Genomic DNA, 22,730 nt, shown 5'->3' on the forward strand with positions numbered 1-22,730 from the left:
AAAGAGCTTTGAAAAGGTTAAAGGTATTTAACCGAATTTCAAAGTATTTGAAATATTTGATGTTATTTAAGCAGCTTCCAATAAATTTGAAATAGTTTTCAACAACTTTAAGGTGTATCAAACGATTTAAGAGATTTTGTGGTATTAAAAAAAAATTCAAGAAATTCTACAAGGGGTTGGAGAACGTTCAACTGATTTTCAAACATTTTAAATTTTTTGAAATATTACTTGTTTTTTTTGTGAACGCTCTTATAAATTTTTAATAGATTTCAATAATTTTAAGATATTTCAAAGGACTTGAAAGATTTGAAATATTTCAAAAACTTTCAAGAAATTTTAAAGGGCTTTGGGAGAAATTTTAATAATTTTAAAGATATTCCAATATATTTGATGATTTTCGAGTTTTTTTTTAATTTCGGAAAATTTTTAAGAGCTTTAAAAAGTGACAAAAAATTTTTAATATTTAAAAATACTTCAAAAGATTCCAATGTTTTTTAATAGATTGCAGTTATTTAAGAGTATTTCAAATGTTACTGACTGTATTTTTTTAATTTCAAAAGGAATTTCAAAGACCTTTAAAAATTGCAAAGCGTTTAATAAAATTTTAAAGTATTTGAAATATTTCAGGGCATTTAAAAAGATTCCAAGTCATTTTCGAAAAATGTAAAAATCTTCAAATTTCTAAGAATTTAAATAATTTTAAGCGATTTAAAACAAAACATTTATTAGTTTTAAATAATTTCCTAGAATTTTTGTTGAAATGAATCTCTTTTATAGAACCTATGAGGCCTCAGGATATTTCAAAAGATTCCAAGGATAAACTTTTATGAGCTATTTGATTTCTTTTGCTATCTTTATTTTATCCTGACAGAAATCACTAATTTTCTACAGATTTAACGATTTTATTCGACGAATAGAGTATTAAGATTACCAAACTTGCTTCATGTAATTAAAATAAAAGTTTTAGTTTTTATTTATCAAAACGATTTAATCGCGAAATTTTACGACTGGAGCACTATTTTAAAATTAAAATCTGATTTTAAAAATTAAGCAGACATCACATAAAAATAGAACCCACGTTTCGCAATCGATTCTCTAATTCATTAATTTTAATCCTAACGGTTGATCTTTTTGACAATGTCCGATCGAAACATGACCAAACGACTTTATTATTATCGAACACGACTATTCGATCTTTTAATACTTCGATGTTGTTTCTTCCATTATAATTTATGATTAATGCTTGCTCTTGAATATCATAAATTTATTTTATCATCTCGAATTTAGATAGAATCGTTAATATCAAAACAGCTAACCTTCATTGATAGTAAACATAGTAACATCCATTATTTTACTCATAGGATAAAATTTCAATTCATAAATAAAATCTATATATTTATTTTTTATTTTTGTGAGGTTATGAAATGAGTATCTGAATTTAATTTTCAAAATTATATGTAGATACATTTTTTTCTGGAATTAGTTTAATTATTTTTTCAAAGTTTTTTTAAATAATAAATATTTAATTATAATTTTTTCACAATTAACAGCAATTGATTATTTGCTTGAAGCTCAAGTACTTCAATATTCGCTATAGTTTTTATAATTCAAATTCACATTAAAAACACTTCTTTACGAATTTTATCATTTTTCTTTAGACGTTTGTGATGTTGTAAAATAAGTATCTGGATTCAATTTCCAAAATTATATGTAGATATTTTTTTCTCGAAGTTTAATTAGCTTCTCTGTGTTTCTTGTTTAGTATTAAGTATTGCAATTTAATTTTTTTTTCGATCAAGTAAAAAGAAAATTATTTGCTTTAAGCTTACGTAGTTAACTATTTGCTCTAGTCTTATAATAAAAGTCTATTTATATTTATAATATGCATCTCTGTTCCAATTTCATGTATATTTTTAAATATTTGTGATGTTGTGAAATGAATATCTGAATTCAGTTACTAAAATTATATGTAGCTACGTTTTTTTCCTGGACTTAGTTTAATTAGTTTTTCTAGGTTGTTTTTAATGATGAATATTAAATTTTTTCTTAATTGGGTAACATAAATTAATTATTTGGTTTAAGCGTACGTAGTTGAATATTCTTTATAGATTTTGTAATTGAAATTTATATTCAAAATGCCTCTATACGAATTTTATCCTTTTTTTTAAGTTAATGATGTTGTGAGATAAGTATCTGAATTCAATTTCCAAAATTATATGTAGATATGTTTCCTTCGTATTAATTTGATTAGATTCTCTATGTTTTTTCGTTTGTTTATTATTAAGTATTTAAATTTAATTTTTTCTTGGTTAAGTCAGATAAAATTATTATTTACTTTGAGCTTACGTAGTTAAATATTTGCTATAGTTTTTATAATTGAAATTAATATTCAAAATACCTCTAGACGAATTTCATCTTCTTTTTTTAATGTTTGTTATGTTGTGAAATAAGTATCAGAATTAAATTTCCCAAATTATATATTGATTTGTTTTTTTGTCGAATAAGTTTAATTAGTTTCTCTATGATTCTTGTTTATTATTAAGTATTAAAATTAAATTTTTTCTTTATAATGTAAAATAAATGTGTTATTTGCTTTAAAATTATGTAGTTGAATATTCGATATAGTTTTTTTTTAATACAAGTTTTTTATATTCAAAATACGTACCTCTATTTCAATTTTATTTATATATTTTTAATATTTGTGATATTGTGAAATAAGTATCTAAATTTAATTTCCAAAATTATATTTAGATATGTTTTGTTTCGGGTGGGAATAGTTTAATTAGTCTTTCTATGTTTTTTATTAATTATTAAGTATTGAAATTTCATTTTTTGTCTTGTTTTGTTAAAGTAGAATAAATTTATTATTTTCTTCAAGCTTACGTAGTTAACTATTCGCTCTAGTCTCTATAATAAAAATTTATTTATATTTAAAATAGGCACCTCTATTCCCATTATATTTCGTTTAATTAAACTATTTATGACGTTGTGAAATGAGTATCTGAATTTAATTACTAAAATTATATGTAGCTATGTTTTTTCCCTGAAATTAGTTTGATTAGTTTTTCTACGTTGTTTTTTATAATGAATATTACATTTTTTCTCAGTTAGGTAACACAAATTAATTATTTGGTTTTAGCGTACGTAGTTGAAATTTTTATGAACAATTCTGATAAATAAATTAGACATTTCAGGTAAAGAAAATTAATAGGTAAAGAAATTCGTTTATTTACAAAAATCTTTTATTTAAATGTAAATAATAATATTTTAACAGGCATTGTTTACACTAAACACTATTTTAAATGGTTGGCAAAAATTTCAAAAAAATAATACATTAAATATGCACTTTCTAATATGTAAAATTGGTTTCACACGCAGAACGTTTAATTTGACGTTAATGAAAAAAATTTCAATGTGATTTATTTATACTTAATAATATTTGTAATTGTTATAAATAATTATTTCCAACAATGTCATTAATTAGACGTCTTCAGATACATAAAATGCGTTTTTTCAGAAGAACCTTTTATTTAACCTTCAAAAACAATATCTGCACAAAAATTATTCAGACTAAAAAATATTTTAAATTGTTATTAACAATTCTGTTAAATAAATGTATCCAATGGGCGCTCTCAGGTAAATAAAATGCATTTCTTTCGCTGAATCAGTTATTTCACCCTCAAAATAATATTTAAGCGGGGTACATTCACACATAAAAAGACTTTTTATTGTTAAAAACAATTCTAAAAAACAAATTTATTGAATAGCCCCTTATTTATCTAGAAAATGCGTTTATTTATCAGAATCGGTTATTTGACTTTAAAATAAATATTTTGACGGGGGCATTCACATTTTATAATATTTTTATTGTTATAAATAATTCTAATTAACAAATGTATTTAATAGGCACTTTCAGATACAGTAAATGCATTTATTTTGCAGAAACGTTTATTTTACTTTCAAGAACAATATTTGGACAGGATTTATTCACCATCAACCAAAAATTGTATTGTTATAAAAAATCCTGATAAACAAATTCATTAACTTGGTACTTATAGTTACAAAAAATGCGCTTTTTTTAAGAAAATCGTTTATTTTATTTACGACTATGCTTAGAAAAAAAAGAATTTTCTTTTTTTCGAGAACGTCCATTTTATGAATTTGTTTATGACAATTATTAATACTAATCGAAGATGAAATATTTTAATCTTTATTTGTAATTAAACATCAATTTTAAATGATTCCACAAGAAGAACTTGGTTAAAAAATACTTCCAGGCTTCAAGATACAACAAAAATAATTTTTTCACTAATTTGTTTATAAAACTAAAAAATTTGATGAAACTTCATCTACAATATCACAATTAAGGATGTTTTATTTAAGAAAACAAAGATTAATTATTGAATGAATCTCGAATTATACCCATGAGAATCGATTCAAGAAATCGATTTTTTGGACCTTTTGGGTAGCTATTGACTAAATTGATCCGAAAATCATTTAAAATTGCATTGAATTGATAAAAATTTAATTGCAAAACCAATTTTTTACAAAAAAATCAATCTTTGCAAAAATCGAAAATCCCCAATCAAACGCTCTTCAGCGAATATAAGTTCACTAATTCTAGACTTTATTTTAGAAAAAATCAATAAACAGAATAATGTCATTTAACGGGGGGGGGGGGGGTTGCACAAATGCATAAAAATTGTGTTTTCAAAATTTTTTAAATTAAAACAAAAAATTAATCAAATTTGATTTCATGGCCACTTCGATTCCATAACCGAGATTCCCCTACATAAATCAATTTTATTCTGTGCTCAAGACCTCCTTACGATTTGAACCGCGGCCTCCTATAGTGAAGTGATGGCTGGTAATTTGCTCACTAGAGCATGTTAGTTGGATAAATTAAAATATATATCCGGTTTCTAATAATCGCAAAAAAAATCACTCACGTGCGTTCATTTGTCTTTCAGGAAAGCTGTTTCAGCGTGAGAGGCTGGGACATCCAGGATGCTAGGGGTGCGGAAGTTGCTACGTTTGCTGATCTATATGGTGAGTTGAGTCTTAATTATTAACTCAAACTGTCATTTTTAACCAAATTGACTCATAAAAAAGATTCTTTTTTTAATATAAATTTATTTAATACAAATTTATTTAAATAACATTTATTTTACCACAGAAAAATAATCATTGGCTATCGCCCTGGTGAAAGTTTCGGATAGGAGTTCATTACGAATCAATCCGAAACAATCCGAATCATTCTGAAATCTGTATCCGAACCGATCTGAATTTGTCTAAACCAATCCAAAAAAAGTTCTTGATTTCGTTTGATCTAAATCGGTTGAAAATTAATTCGTCCCAATCCGGTTCAATCCGTTTCAATTCGAACAAAATTTTCAACCCATTTATTTCTTTATTAAAAACTCGTTTTTTGGGGAGTTGGAAATTTAACCTTTTTAATAGAGAATTATTCTCTACGATAGAAAATTAAACTTTTTCAGAAATTTACATTTTACATTTTAGATTTACATTTCTGTTTGATAATTCATAATTCTGTTGAAAATTCGTTTCTTTCGAGTAAAAAATTAAATCATTGTAATTAAAAATTTCACTGTTTGGTTAAAAATGAATGTTTTTTTGAAAATTTATATTTGCAGGTTAAAAATACAACTTTTTTCAGGTGAAAGTTAATTTCTTTTTGTTGAAAAGTCTATATATATATTTTTTGTTCGCAAACCTAATTATTTTGTTAAAAATTTAGCAATTATAATGAAAGATCATTTTTTTCGTTGAAAGTTCAAACATTTCGTTGAAGAAAACTTATTTGTTGAAAATTAATCTCTATGTATTGACAATTAAACTACTTTCTTGAAAATATACCTCTTTTCATTAAAAATTATATTAGTTGTATAATAATTTAATTAATTTCTTGAAAATAAACAAATGTTGTTAAAGGGTAATCTGTTTTGGTTTACAAATCAACTTTTTTGGTCAGAAATTAAATTGTTTACTTGAAAATTAATATTTTTGTTAAAAATTTATATTTACAGTATTAAAAATACAACTTTTCCAGTTAAAAGGTAATTTCCTTTCGTTTAAAGTCTATAATTTTTTGAAAATCGAATTATTTTTTGTAAAAGTTAGCAATTATATTAAAGGCTTATCTTTTTTCGTTGCAATTTCAACTATTTTGTTATAAAAAATTTGTTGTGTAGAAATGAATCTATATTGATTGTATATTGGTTTAAAATTGTATCAATTCTATAGCAATTCAATTATCATAAAGAAAACAAAAACTTTGTCAGAAGCTCATCTTTTTTATTACGAATCAACTTTTTTGGTAAGAAATTAAATAATTTTTTAAAAAATTAATATTTTTATCGAAAATTTATATTTACAGGTTAAAAATACAACTTTTTCAGTTAAAACTTAATTTCATTTTTTTGAGAAGTCTATAATTTTTTTTTTAATCTAATTATTTTGTTGAAAATTTAGCAATTAAATTAAACGTTCCTCTTTTTTGGTTGCAAGTTCAACCATTTTGTTGAAGAAAACTTATTTGTTGCAAATTAATCTATTTAAATTGAGAATTCAACTACTTTCCTTAAAATGTATCTTTTTTTATTAAAAATTATATTAGTTGTATAACAATTTAATAAACTTCTTAAAATTAAACAATTTTTTTCAAAGTTCATCTTTTTTTGTATACAAATCAACTTTTATTGTTATAAAATTAAACTATTTTGTTGAAATTTAATTTTTATGTTTAAAACTAGTCAGTTTTGATTGAAGATTCATCTACTTTTTTGAAAATTTTGTATTTTTATATATTATATATTTTTTATATTTATTTTATATTTATATAAATTTAATAAATTTTTGGAAAATTAAAAATTTGTTTAAAACTTAATTTTTTATTTAACTATTGTATTAAAAAGTGATCTTTTTTGGTCAAAACTGTATCATTTTTACATTCATTTAAATATTTTGTTAAAAATCCACTAATTTTGATGTAATGTCATATTTTTTTGTTAAAAATTCAACTGCTTCGTTGAAAATTGACTAAGTTCGTTAAAAAATTATTTTTTTGTTTGAAAATTCATCAATCAAGTGGAAAATTTATCTATTTGGTGAAAAATTAAACTATTTTCTTGACAACATTTGTTTTTCGCCTTAATTTTCATACAAATAATACAATTTTTAATAAAAAAAGAACGAATTTTTAACAAAATAGTTGAATTCTCAATTAAATCCGATTAATTTTAAACAGAGAATTGTTTTAACAAAATAGTTCAATTTCAAACCAAAAAAAGACGAACTTTTAACAAAATTGATAAATTTTCAACAAAGTAATATTATTTTGATCCAAAAAATTCTAGTATATTTTTCAACGAATGGGAATTAACTTTCAACAAAAAAAGTTGTATTTTTAATCCACAAATATAAGTTTTCTACAAACATGTTAATTTCTTTTTAACAATACTGTACAATTTTTAATCACTATGGTTTTATTTTTAACCCAAAAAGACGAATTTTTAGCAAAATCATGAATTGTCAGAAAAAAATCTTGATAGATTTATCACAGATTTCAGAACGAAAAAATTTTGCATTCGATACTTTATTTTTTGTAATAAAAATATTTGTTAAAGGTCATAAAAAATACCCAAATAACATTTTTTTTTGACAACTTTAGAATGTTTTAAAAGTTTCATATTTTTCTCAACCACTCTTCAAGGGTAATCCGTGTTTTATAATAAAAAATTTAGAAAACAAAATCGCAGATCTTAAAATATTAATGGATTTCAATTTTTATTTTAAACGTTTTTCGGCCGAAAAAGAAATAAATTAGGTCGGTTTGTGTGATTAAATAAAAAAAACTTTTTTGACAATCCTACTTTCTAGTTGCAGGAGAATGTTTGTTTTGCAAAATCGAAGTCTTCTGGAAAACACCAAAAAATATGGAAAATTATGTTTTTAGAAAAAAATCTCTCGGGTTAAAAAATGGCTTCACACTCATAAAGTTGATAAGATTTCTCAATTATATAAGAAGAAACCTTTAGAAAATATTAAATAAAAAAGGTTGAGTTTTTCAGCAAATTTTCTTTTCGTGTTTTTGAAATTGGATAACAAAATTATAGAAGATTTTCAGCTTTTTTTTTTAAATTTTGTTTAAGTAAAATAATTGTAAAATTTCATTATTTCATAGCACAGTAATTATAAAATTTGTATTCTTTAATGTAACATTTCAAATACGAAAAAAAGTTAGAGAAAGCTTGTTCATTTAAAATATAATATTTTAAAACACGTCATAGAGTGCAATTTTGTATGTGAAGATGCTAAAAGAGTTTTTCTAAATTTCCATTTGTTGTTGTTCTTTTTAATAAACTAAGGACACCCGCGCATATTTTTAAATTTTTAACCAAATTTTAAAATGTTTTTTTATGGCCCATGCGTAAACGGATTTTAACGGATCTTGTGTAAAAAATAGGAAAAACTGCATAATAAATAAACCAGCGAAGACTTTCTTTTTCTGCAACTTCGGTACAAAGTATCAAATTTTCACTTTATGTCATTTTTTAAAATATTATAATTCAACGAGAACATTTTTGCTTGCTTTTTTCATCTGAGGTTCCATATGCTACTTCCATAATCCTTATTCAAAAAAATTTGTAAAAAATGTTTGAAAAGCACAGAAAATTACAAAAATTAGGAATCTCAAATTTGTTAATATACTGGCTTGACGATTAGAATTTTTTATAATAAATAAATAAAAATAAGAATAGTATATCAAGAATAAAATTATTATTTAACTACAGTTGATAGTACAGTGAAAGAATATGAAAACAGAATATATAGGTAAAAGATATTTTATATTATTTTCATAATAGTCTTATTTTGAAATTAGAATAATTAGTGATTTTTTAAAACGAAAATTGCATAAGGAATATTTTTCCGACACAAAAATGGACTAGAATAACTATTTTAGCCTAATTAAAATAAATTAATTAGAAACTTTCAATAAAATACATTTCAACACAATAATTAGGAAAAATACTGGCGGCAGGAATCGAGCCCGGGCTTTCCGGTTGCGAGCCCGGAGCGCTACCGCCTCACAGTGGGGAAAAAGTACATTTTTTTGTTAAAAAACGATTCCAGCTGAACCTTTAAACCGATTTAGATGTTTTTAAAAAGCTGATAACATTTCAAAGAAAGCTTTCGACCCTAATTTTTAATTTAGTTTTCCATTTTTTTAGAAATAAATAAATATGACGAAAAATTTTTTTATTTTCTATTTGACGTTCCCGGTGCTCGTGAATAACAGGAAAATGATTTTAAATGCCAACTTTTCATAGATTGACATTATATAAAGATTTTTCATCAGGATACAATAAACAAAATGTTTTTTATAAACAAAATTATTTGATGAAAATTTGTTTTCTATCATTTTCAATAATTTAACGTTTTTTAAAACTATATTGCAATAAATTTGAATGGAAACAATATTTTAATAAAAAAATTCTCTTAAGACTTTTCTGGTTAATATTATAAACAAATTTAATAAACAAATTTAATAAACAAATCCATTATTCATGCATTTGTCGTCATTAAAATTCGTTTCTTTCGATGTCAATTTAAAAAAAATAAGGAACGTCATTATAATTTTAAAAAATTCATAATTTGCTAATGAATTTTTTAATTTTATCAAATAAATTTAATAAACAAATTCATTGTTCAAGCACTTATCGACAGATTTTTTTTTCAATGTCAGTCATTTTAATTCTGAACTTCATGATAATTTTAGCAAAATCCCTCACTATTTTATAAATTTATATTTCTTCAATTTAATAAACAAATGCATTATTCGAGCATCTGTTGACGAAAAATTCGTTTTTTTCTATGTCAGTCTTTTTAATTGAGAACTTCATTTTAATTTCAGCAACATTCATAGTTAGTTCATAAGTTTTATGATTTTTTTAAACAAATTCAATAAACAAATGCATTATTTGGGCATTTGTAGACAGAAAATCTCGTTTTTTCAATTTCAATCCTTTTAAGTGGGAACTTTACGATAATTTCTGTAACATTCATAATTAGTTAATTAATTTTATGTTCTTGTTAAATAAATTCATTCAGAAAATGCATGGGTGTTGTATGTGTGTTGACCAACTGTAAGTATTGAAAGAAAAAAAACAACTTTTTTTCTGAAATTAAAAGGACTGACTTTGAAAAATGAAACGAGTTTTTACGTCGAAAAATGCCCGAACAATGCATTTTTTAATTTAATTTTTGTAACAAAAACATAAAATTAATCAACTTATTATGAATTTTACTGAAATTATCGTAAAGTTCCCAATTAAAAGGACAAACATTGGAAAAATGAGTTTTTCGTCGACAAATGCGCAAATAATGCATTTGTTTATTAAATTTGTTTAAAAAATCATAAAATTTATGAACTAATAATGAATTTTTCTGAAATTAACATGAAGTTCTTAATTAAAAGGACTACCATCGAAAAAAAAATGTCGTCAACAGATGCCCAAATAATGCATTTATTTATTAAATTTGTTAATAAAAATAAAATTAATCAAATAGTGATGAATATTTCTAAAATTATCATCAAGTTCCTATTTAAAAGGACTATCATTGATAAAATAAAATTTATCCGTCGATAAGTGCTTGAATAATGCATTTGTTTATAAAATTTCTTTGGTGATAAAATCATAAAATTCATCAACAAATTATGCACTTTTTGAAACTACCAAAAGGTTTTTAATTTAAAAAATTGACATAGAAAAAAAACAATTTTCCTGATGACAAATGCCTGAATAATGCATTTTTTCATTAAATTTGTTCGTAATGTTAACAAGAATAGTCTGAAGAGAAAATTTTTTCATTAAAATATTGTTTTCATTCAAATTTATTGCAATAAAACTTTAAAAAACGTTAAATTATTAAAAATAATAGAAAACAAATTTTCAACAAGTAATTTGTTTATTAAATCTTTTTTTGTTTTTCGGCTCAGACTGTAAAATAAAAATTCTCAGGAATCTTCAGAAATGTTCGCAATTGATTGAAATAACAAGATTTAGAAATCCGGAGTGAAAATACGATTGAAGATATTTCAATGAAGAAGAAATGATAAATAATAAAATTAGATTTCTCGGAAATCGGAAAATATTCTTTCACCAATGACAATACGATATCACAAGAAACGACAGCTTGCATGCGAATACTTCTGCAACTCTGTACCGTTATATCCAACTATCTTATATTCTTATAAGGCCTTATGTCATTATTCAGGTCTATAGCAAATTACCTCATCAGACCATAATTCGCTCAGAAAACTCATCTATAATGACCCACTCGATAAGAAATACATAAATAAATAAAAACTCTCTTTTTGCAAATTGAAAATTTCAAATAATTATTTTTTTGTTTATTTGTTTATTTATTTATTTTTGAGTTTATATAAATAAATTTTTGTAAGATTCTCGGAAAAGTTGAAAAACATTCTGAAAAACTTCAGATATAGAATAACGGATTCATTATTTATTATTAATTTTATTTGACAATATTTATTAATATATGATTATTTAAGTGGATAATTAGTGTTTAAGGTGGCCAATCACTGTAAACATTGCACTATGTAAAACTAAAATTTTAACAAAACAGTTCACTTTCAACCAATATTTCAAACAAAAACTATTTTAGTTAAGGCTCAAAAACAGTTGAATTAGTTTGAAAAAAAAACAATTTTCTAACAAAATACTTGAATCCTCGAGCAAAAAAATAAATTTTCAAACAGTTGCGTTTTTAACAAAAAAAAGATGCAATTTTTCTAACAGATATGAATTTTCTGGGAACCGGTTCATTTTTCAAGTCGAAATTATAAATTTTCTATCCAAAACTTTAATTTACAACCAAATAGATTCATTTTTTATTAAAATGATTAATTGTCTACCAAAAAAGGAGAATTCTCAATTAAATAGTTACATTTTAGACGATGATGCTGAATCCTTAAAAAAAACTATTTTTGTACAGAGTAGCTCAACTTTTAATCAATTAGTTGAATTTTCAACCAAAAAAGATTAATATTCAATAAAATAGTAATAAAAGACGAATTTTTAAGAAAATACATGAATTTAAAAAATTATTATTAAGCCAAAAAATAAACTTATCTCTCGAAAAATTAATATTTCATTAAAAAAACGAATTGAATTTCCGAACCAAAAAATATGACCTTAACAAACTATTTAAATTTGGAGCAAAATAATTAAATTTTCAATTAAAAACTTGATAAAAAATGTGAATTTAAAGTAATCTGAATTTGCAACTGAAAATATCATTTTTTAAATTAAAGGATGGATTTTTAAAAACCAGATTTATTTTCAACACAATAGTTGAATTTTGAAATAAAAACGATACATTTTTGACGAAACGGTTAAGGTTTCAAATAAATAATATAAATTTCCAACTATAAATGAAACAGTTAAATTTTCTGTTGAAACAAATAATTTTTAATAAGAAAAGTTAATTTTAAACAAATTAGTTTCACTTTGTACGAAAAATTTGAATTTTCAACATAATGGTTGAATCTTCAACTCAGAAAAGATTCATTTTCAAATAAATATTTGCATTTGTAACAAAAAAGAATAAGCTTTCAAACAACAAGATCAATTCTTCACCAAAGAAGAAGAACTTTTAACAAAATATATAACATTTTACAAAAGTGTTCAATTTTTAAGTCAAACGGATAATTTTTTTTACCAAAATTGTTGAGTTTACAAAAAAAATATGAATTTTTAATGAATAAGTTAATTTTTAATAAAAGGTATACATTCCTAAACAAGAGAATTAATATTTTTTTCAATCTTGAGCTATACAAGATCAATTTTCCAACGAATAGTTGAATTTTCAACTCTAAAATATAAATTTTTAACCATAAATCAAATAATTAAATTTTCAGTGAAAATTATTAATTAAATGTTTTTGTGAATTATATGATTAAATTTGCAGACAGAGAGATGAATTTTCAACTAAAATCATGAATTGTCAGCCAAAAGAATTAGTTTTTAATAAAGTAGTTCTACTTTCAATCAAGTAGTTGAATTTAAAAAACAAACGAATTTTCAACAAAATGGTTAAATCTTCAACTAAGACAGATTCATTTTTACTAATATATTTCAATTTTATGATGAAAAAAATAAATTTTTAAACCAGGATTTGATTTTAAAAATTTCCAATACAAATTTTTAACCATACACAAAAAGTTGGACTTTCTTCTGAAAAAATTAATTTTCAATCCAAAATCAAACGAATTTAAAAAAACATTAGTTTCAAAATTGTGTCAGTTTTTAACAAAAAATATACATTTTAAACAAATAAGTTAATTTACAGCTAAAAGTTTCATTTTTAAAAAATTGTTAAATTTTTAAAGAAGAAGATTCATTTTCAACAAAATAGTTGAATTTTGAGTTTAAATAGATCAATTAAAAAAAAAATTTACCAAAATGTTGAATTTTCAACATAAAAAAATTAATTTTTAAAAATTACTTAAATCTTGCACTAAAACAGGTAAATTTTTAATCAAGAAGATTACTTTTTAATAATTTAGTTGAGTTTTGAAATATAAAAGGTAAATTCCCAAGCAAATAGTTAAATTTCTAATTTTAAATTATAATTTTTCAGCCATGAATAAAAAAGTTAAATTTTCTGTTAAAAAATTACTTTTCAATAACAAATGAAATGAATTCTCAATTAAAAAGTTGATTCTGATAAATAGGTTAATTTTCTACCAAAACTTTGAATTTTTTACAAAATGGTTAAATATTCAACTAAAACAGATTATTTTTCGAATAAATGTTTGTATTTTTAACAAAGAAGGATAAATTTTTAAACATGAAGATTAATTTTATACCAAAGAAGAAAAATTAAAAAATATATACATTTCTTTTTATCAAAACTGCTGAATTTTGAAGCCAAACAGACCAATTTTCTACCAAAAATTAAGATTTTTCAAATAAAATATAAATTTTCAAAAAATAAGGTAATTTTCAATTGAAAAGTGGCATGTTTAATAAAACGGATGAATTTTTAATAAGAAATAATACTAAAAAGTTTCATTTTCTACCAAATTTTTTAATTTTCTATCTAAAAAATAAATGTTTAACAAAGTGGTTAAATCCTTAAATAAAATAATTAAATTTTCAACCAAATATATGCATTTGCAACAAAAAAGGATGAATGTTCAAACAAGAATAATAATTCTCTACCAAGGAACAAGAATTTTTTAAAATATATAACTTTTTTACAAATGTGTTCAATTTTGAAGCGAAGTAGACCAATTTTCTACCAAATTTTTTAAGTTTGAAAAAAATGCACTTTCAACAAATAGTTTAATTTTTAATTAAATTAAAAATAATAAATTTTTTAAGAAGAAAATAAATTTTCAATACATTATTAGACATTTCAGCTCAAAAATATAAAGTTTCAACGAAATAGTGGAATTTTCAAATCTAAAATATAAATTTTCACCCGAAATAAAAAAAGTCAATTTTTTAATAAAATCGTTTTATTTTCTGTCCACTTGCTGAATTTCCAATCTAAAATCGTATTTCTAGCAAAATGGTTGAATCCTCAACTAAAACAGAATAACTTAAAAAAAATTTCACTTTTAACATAAAATGATCAACTTTCAACTAAAAAGATTAATTTTTAACAATATAATTGAATTTTGAATGGAAAAAAGATACATTTTCAAACAGCAGTCGAATTTTTACAATCAAAACATCAATTTTCAACAATAAATGAAATAATAAAATTTTCAATAAAAAAAAAGTTTTAAACAAAAATTAAGCGAGTGTTCAATTAGAAAGCTTATTTTCAACTCACTTCTCTAACTCCTCCCCCCCTCCCGCACTTCGTAAAAAAAAAAATTTTCTTAAGATTGATCCCTTTTCCAGATTTTCTTAAATAAATATTTTCAACGTGAATCTGAAGAGATATGAAATAAAAAGAAATTTTTGTTTGAAAAGAGAATAAAGGAAGAATCATTAAACCTAAGTTTTAAAAATTTTTAGTTTGTATTTAAAAAACTAAAATTTAAAATAAAAAAAAATTGAATCATTAATGAAGTTTAGAATTTAAAGAATCTAAAATACAAAATCTACGCCCGGGAATGAAAATAATATGAAATTATAAGAGTAACTATTAACTGAATACCTTAAAGTAATTTAAATAAATATTTTCCGAATTTTTTATTTGCGAAAATATAAAAGAAAATTAATTTTGTTTAAAAGGGAATAAGAAAATACATTTTCAAATACTTTAAAATTTAAAAAATCTAGAAATCAGAATTCTTACCCAGAAATAAAAAGTAAAATTAAATAAAATTCAGAAAATAAATACGGAGTGAATACAGTAAATAAGATTCCAACTACCTAATCAAAAATTCATTAGTCTAGCTAATCGACTTTTAGGTAGGATATCAACTGAGGAAATTATACACATTGGAGGATTAGTTGCAGAACATATCTTTAGTATTGTAGAGAGATTCTCTTGAAGGAATTTCGAGTGAAATTTGTATAATTTTTTCCCGGGATATTCAAGGTGAAAGTCGGGCGACAGAATTTATGAAATGTACTTTAGTTAGATCGTAAAATAAAACCGGTTGATATTCGCCAAAGGCCATTGGATATGGCCAGTGCAATTATTTTAATTGAGATGCATCCAGGCGTGTTACATGGTTTTTAGGGTGATTATGCCAGTAATTTTCTTGGTATGCAGGTTATCTGGGGAATTAAAAAAACTATTTTTTAGTCATCTTCCAAAATCTTTGAATCTTCTCTTGGCAAAGAAATTATTCCAAAAAGCACAAAAAACTTAAATCTTTTTTTTTAACCTACAAATTAATACAATATATCACAACAAAAATTAATTTTAATTTTTGAACATTATAAATTATTTAAATGTAACCTTCTTAGGGCTTTTGCAAAATCAAAATTCTAACCACAAAATCAATCTTTAACGAAAAAGTTCGACTTCGAAAAAAAAATGAAAAAAAAATTAAATAGCCGATTTTTCAATCCAAAGATGTTTTTATTTTTGCCGATAATAGTTAATTTGATCCAAGGAAGACGAATTATAAACAAAAAAGTTAATTTATTAACTGAAAAAGATTAATTATTATCCAGTTGTACTTTTAACTAAAAAATATTTTTTTCCCACAAAAATGTATTTTCTACAAATAGAATTTACTTTTATAATCTTAAAATATGAATTTTCAACGAAAAAATTAATTTTCAAACAAATAGTTTAATTTTGATCAAAATACATCAACTTTTTACTAAAAAAGAAAAATTTTAAAATAAATTTATGAATCTTCAACCAGGCCAGAATTGTTAACAACTTAATTGAACTTTGAGCCAAATAATTTAATTTCAACAAAAAAAGATAAATTTTCCAAGAAAAAGTAAATAGTTGATATTTCAATGAAATTTATTATTATTTTTTTGTATTAAAAAATATTTTAAATGAATTAAAAAGATAGAGTTTTAACAAAATAGTTTATTTTAAAAAAGAGTTGAATCTCCAACCATAGAAGATTTTATTTTTTAACGAAATAGTTGTAATTTTATTAAAAGAGAAGACAATTTTTAGTGAAATAGATAAAATTTGATGGAAAACAGGAATTTTCAACAGAATTGTTAAATCTCCCACTAAAATTATTAAATTTTAGCCAAACAAATACATTTTTGACAAAGTTGCTTAACTTTTAACGAATTCCTTGAATTTTCAACACAAAATTTTTAATCTTTAAACAAAAAAGATTTTAGTTTTGAATCAGGTAGTTGTAACTTTAATTTTTTTTAAAGACGAAATTTCTATTAGATTTGATGAATTTTTAAAAATCAAAAGAGAATGAAAATTGTAAGCTTTTAATCCAAAAAAGATTTTTCAGTTAAGAAAAAAACAAAAATTTATGCATTGTTTTATTTTAAAAGAAAAGGTAATGTTTAATACAAAATGAAAATTTCGAACAACTATTTATTTTTTTAATTTCTTTCTTTATTCTCTTGAAAATTATATAAATATGAATTTTCCAGCCATCTTCAGAATATTCTAAAAGATTTTTGGAAAATAAAAAAAACGATATTTAAAACTATTTGACACTGAACAATTATTTAAAATGTTTCATAAACTTTCGGAAATTCTGCTAATGCTTAGAATCCTTTTAATCTTTTCAAAATTTCTATAATTCCAGAATAGCTTTTTAGCTGACTGAAATTATTTTCAAAATCGCGCTATAATCTCCCGTGCTTTTTTTATTTATTATTTTTCTATTTTATAACAAAAAAAAATTCATGGAAATCTTCTTAAATTTTTCGTTCCAAATTATAAAAAATCTTAAATTTTATTAAAAAATAATAATTGTTTTTAATTTTCAAAACTTTTAAATATCTCTCAATACTATTTACATGTTTTCAAAAATTTTGACTGTCCACCGAAAAGTTTTATTTTTGGTCCCTTATTTTAAATTGCAATATGAAATTAATTAACAATGACCCTCTATTTGCCAAAAAACATTGTAGCAATTAACTATTTTGTTGAATTTTTTTCATTCGCTTTAAATTACTTTTCTTTACTTAAAATTTAAACATTCAGTTTAAACTTCAACCATTTTGTTAAAGAATGTTGTTTTTTCGATGACCATTAGTTTTGTTAATCAAAATTCGACTATTCAATTTTTGAACAAAAATTGTTCTTTTTTATTTGAAAATTCGTCTCTTCTGGTAGAAATGAATATTCCTGGTTAAAAATTAATTTCATTTTTCTTTTTTACTATTCTTTTTAGCTGAAGATTTAACTTTTGCCATTAAATATTCCATAATTTCAGTTCAAAGTTCCTTACTTTAATTGAAATATAATTAAATAAATTTAGAATGCAACTGCTTGATTTTTTATTTAAAATTTTTTTAAGTCTCGATTATCAATTTTTAAATTAAAAATATCAATATTCTATTTAAAGTTGAAGACTGATCTTTTTTAGATTAAAATTTAAAAATTTGCTTGAAAATTAATCTTTTTTAATGAAAAATGTAACTATTGGATGAAAAATTCATCTATCTTGTAGAAAATTCAGTATATTTACCTAAAATGTTTGGAAACAGAATCGGTTTATATTAAATTTAGTATATTCTCTACATTAATTTTAGATAAATAAGACTAAATTTTAAGTATAATAAGATAAAATAAAAATTGTAACTATATTATTCCAATTCATGGTCTTTGGGGACAAATGAAAGAAATGATAAATTACATTTTTATTATCATTGAATTATTTACACATTCGATGGTATTAATATTACTATAAATATCAATTAATATAATTTTTCAGAGCTTTTTGAATCAAAAATTATAATTAAAAATGTATTTGTTTGAAAAATGCAAAATTTTTTATTTCTTCGTACTGTTCGAAATTATTCTTGAGAAAAATTGTAGATAACTTGAAAAAATCTGGGATGTTCCGAGAATTTTTTCCAGGGTGTGAATAGACATCCTGTTTGACATTTAAGATTCTATTATTTATTTTTAGAATCCAAATTTTTCGCAGAATAAAAAATTAAGGTTCACTAATACTTACAAATATAACAATAAATTAATAAATCAAAGAAAAATAATGCAAATATTTGTTAAAAACCTAATAAATTACTTTCAAATTTTCATTCGAATTTATAGAGGAGAAACTAATATTTTAAATAATTTCCTCAAAATTAAAATAGACGGATTTGAAAAAATATATATATTTTTTCAATTACAACTAACTTTTGGATGACTTTATTTGAGTAATCTGATTTTAAATTGATATAGTAGGAAAAAATGGATTTTTTTACATATCTGCTTAATTACATTTGAAAAAAATGTTTTTGATCTCTGAAAATTATTTTAAAAATTTTTGGGCAATAAATTTCTAATTTCTGAAAAATAAGAATATTCAATATCTAAAATATATAATTTTTCACACAATATAGTGTATGAGCTTTCTAGGTTAATTTAAAATTTAATAATGTAGTTTAATTTTATTCGAGTTTATAAAAAAATATTTTTCGCAGCTACGCTAAAGTCACAAGTTGATAAGTATTTTTAAGAATTGGATCATTTACATAGTCGAGGAAATATGCAACTCATTTTTAAAATTTTATATTTTAAACAATTTAACTTGAGTAACTTCGGGTAGATTGATTCTTTTTTAATGTTTCGTGAACTGCCAAAATTAAATTTTTTATTTTTACAACAAAGCAAAAAAATAAATAAAATGTTCCACTAATTTTCTAATTGTAGAAATTTGAACTTCAGCGTTATTTTTTGGTTAAATTTTCTTCATATTTGTACAAATTTTAACAAAAAATGACAGTTCTAAAACTTTTTACTTTGTTTTAACAATTTTTTTTCACGAATGACAATTAATGTGCAATGAAAAATCTTTGAGCAAATCAGTAATGTAAAGAAAGCGATTAAAACTGCTTCATTTAAAAATAATCTAGTATTTTTTAAAATGCTTATGATTTATATCAGTGAATTTATTTTCTCTGATATAATAAATTGCATCGTAATATTATAAGGACAAATTTCCTTTGCAATTACTAAGCAAGATAAGATATGCTGAAAGGAATTATAAGTAGATATTATCATCACTTTTAAATTTCTCAAACTTCCGATTATAAATATGCAATAATTTACTGGTTTTTGTTCCGGAGAAGATAGCATATCGCTTAAGCTTCTACTTACAATATAAGACTTATAAGCAATTTTCTAATGAGGATTGCTTTTTTATCCATAATTCAAAGCGAGAAAATTATACATTTTAGTCTTTGGAGTGCTCATTTCTTAAGGTTTATTAATGTGAGCGATATTCCTAGAAAACAGTAGCCTTTACAAATTATCTTTGATGGATGATAATAAATCACAATCTTTTCTAAAGGAAATTGTGAAGACGATAATATAACAGGAAGGATTTAATTTTAATCTAGTCTTAATTTCTTTGAAGTAATATGGGAGCTTCCATATATTATTTGAAACTGTTTTGAATGATTTTTGTGTACCCCCTCCCTCTTGTGACATTTTGTAAACATTTTGGTAATCCCTAAAACAAAATTTTATATGCCGAAGTGAAAAAAATAATAAATTTTCAGGATCTGCAGAGGAAAAAAGTGTTCGAATAAATGAAAATTATTAAAATAATTGTTAAATATCCTAAAATCAAAAATGAGACTCTTAACTCATTGATGTTATCAATAATTCAAAAATTGAACTATTTTGTTAAAAAATTTTATTTGTTTTGTTAAAGATTGATCTGAAGAGTTAGAAATACGTATAAAGGCTTATATTGACTCGGACATAATATAAAAAACGTATCATCTGCAAACGCTAACCAACGTACCCTTCATGTTTCGAGGTGCACATCCTCTCTGTCGAAGAGGGCCATTCTTAGATAAGTTCACTTCTAACTCTCGCTTTGCTACAAGCATCCTGAAATCTGCTAGAATTATTAACAAGTCTTCGATTGACTGCCATAACAAAACAAACCTGTCATCTGCAAACGCTAACCCACGTACCCTCACTGCTCCGAGATGAACATTCTCTCTGTCGAAGAAGGCCATTCTTAGATAATTTTACCCTTTACCCTCTTTTTCTACCAGCATCCTAAAATATTCTAGAATTATTAGAAACTTTTCGATAGACTCGGTCATAATATGAAAAATTTATCATCTTCAAACGCTAACCCACGTACCCTTCATGTTTCGAGTTGCACATCCTCTGTGTCGAAGAGGGCCATTCTTAGATAAGTTCACTTCTAACTCTCGCTTTGCTACAAGCATCCTGAAATCTGCTAGAATTATTAGCAAGTCTTCGATTGACTCGGCCACAACATAACGAACTTATCATCCGCGAACGCGAACTCACGTACCATCACTGCCCCGAGATCCACATCCTCTCTGTCAAAGAAGACTATTCTTAGATATGTTTAACCTTTACCCTGTTTTGCTACCAGCATCCTAAAATATTCTAGAATTATTAGAAACTTTTCGATTGACTGTCATAAAATAACATATTTATCATCTGCGAAATCTAACCCACGTACCCTCAAATCCCCGTGATGAACATCCTCTCTGTCGAAGAGGGTCATTCTTAGATAAGTTTACTTCTCACACTCGCTTTGCTACTAGCATCCTAAAATCTTCTAGAACTATTAGCAAGTCTTCGATTCTTTCAGCCATAACATAACGAACTTATCATCCGCGAACGCCAACCCACGTACCCTCACTGTCCCGAAATGCACATCCTCTCTGTCAAAGAGTGCTATTCTTTTATACGTTTTCCTCTTATACTTCATTTGCTACTAGTATCCTAAAATCTTCCAGAATTGTAAGAAAGTCTTTGATTGATTGCCATAACCCAAAATAAACTTATCATCTGCGAATTCTAACCCACGTACGCTCACTGTGACAAGCTTCTATTATATTACTTTTAGTGCTTACAGAAGTTATTTATTAACTCCATACTCCTGTAGGACTTTTCCCTAAAACTGTATTTTCTCAAAAGAGTCTGTGCCACATAGCAGTTCAATCTTCATATTTCTCATGCTGCGTAACTCTGTACTTTCACCTCCCTTCATATTGATCAACGCGCTTAAGTCTGCTATATTCTTCGTAATCCCTTCAAATCTTTGGCAATTCTGCTGAATTTTTTGACATTTCTTAAAAATTTCAAATTTTTTCGAAATTCTTGGGAATCTTTTAGATTAAGTTAAAATCTTCAAAATACTGAAAAAGTCTATAAATTCTTCCCTACCCTTTGAGCATAGTCAATTATGTAGAAATTATTTAAAACGAAATTTATTATATTTTCTAAATTTCTCTAGAAATTTCATGAAATTCCTTAAAAGTCAATAAATTATTTATAAATTGGAAGCATCCACTGAAATGAATAATAATCATTTGATATCTCTTGAATATAAATAAAATGAACTTATTATCTGCGTTTAATTTTTGGTTGAAAGTTTATATTTTATTTAAAATTATTAATATTTGGCTGGAAATTTACCTAATTCAGTCGCAAATTCAAATCTTTCTTTAAACATTTTTGTGCCTTGTTTATAATTCATCTTTTTTTAGAAAATTTATCTTTTTGTTGAAAAATTAAAATTTTTGTAGAAAATTATTCTTTTTTGATTAAAAATGTGAGTGCCTGTCTGAAAATTTATGTACTTTGCTTATAACTTTTTTCTGTTAAAAGTTAATCTTCTTGGTTAAAAAATAAAGTTTTTGTTTGAAAATTCGGCACTTTGGTAAACTGCTGAATTATTTTCTTGAAAATTAACTTTTTTCATCAGTTTAGTTAAAAATTCATCTCTTTGGTTGAACTTTAGACTTTAATGCCAAAAATTCGTTTTTTTTTTCATTTTTTTGCAAATAATTTTTTTCTCTGGAAATGTATCAATTTAATTATCAGTTTAAATTTGATACTTTCGGGTTCAAAACAAATGTTGTTTTTTCCCAACTCTAAATTCTAGTAGAAAATTACTTCTTGGTCGAAAACTTTTTAATATAAATGCAATTGCATGGTTAAAAATTAATCTGCTTTTATTTAAAAAATAATTATTTTGCCATAAATCAAGTTTTCTGTTAAAATTTATATGTTTCGGTTGAAAATTTAATTTATTTGTAGAAGAT

At 23.6% G+C, this 22,730-nt stretch overlaps 1 protein-coding gene across 1 annotated transcript in view; it reads left to right on the top strand.

Moving 5' to 3' along the window:
• Window positions 1-22,730, top strand: part of LOC117171459 — a 190,082-nt gene that overhangs the window by 100,093 nt on the left and 67,259 nt on the right. Inside the window, exon 2 of the mRNA XM_033358799.1 lies at window positions 4,971-5,049. Within this exon, the coding sequence (XP_033214690.1) occupies window positions 5,008-5,049 (42 nt within the window). The 5' untranslated portion in view covers window positions 4,971-5,007. The remainder of the gene's footprint in view (window positions 1-4,970; window positions 5,050-22,730) is intronic.

Source organism: Belonocnema kinseyi, chromosome 4 (genome assembly GCF_010883055.1).
Source record: "Belonocnema kinseyi isolate 2016_QV_RU_SX_M_011 chromosome 4, B_treatae_v1, whole genome shotgun sequence".
Classification (NCBI taxonomy): Eukaryota; Metazoa; Arthropoda; class Insecta; order Hymenoptera; family Cynipidae; genus Belonocnema; species Belonocnema kinseyi.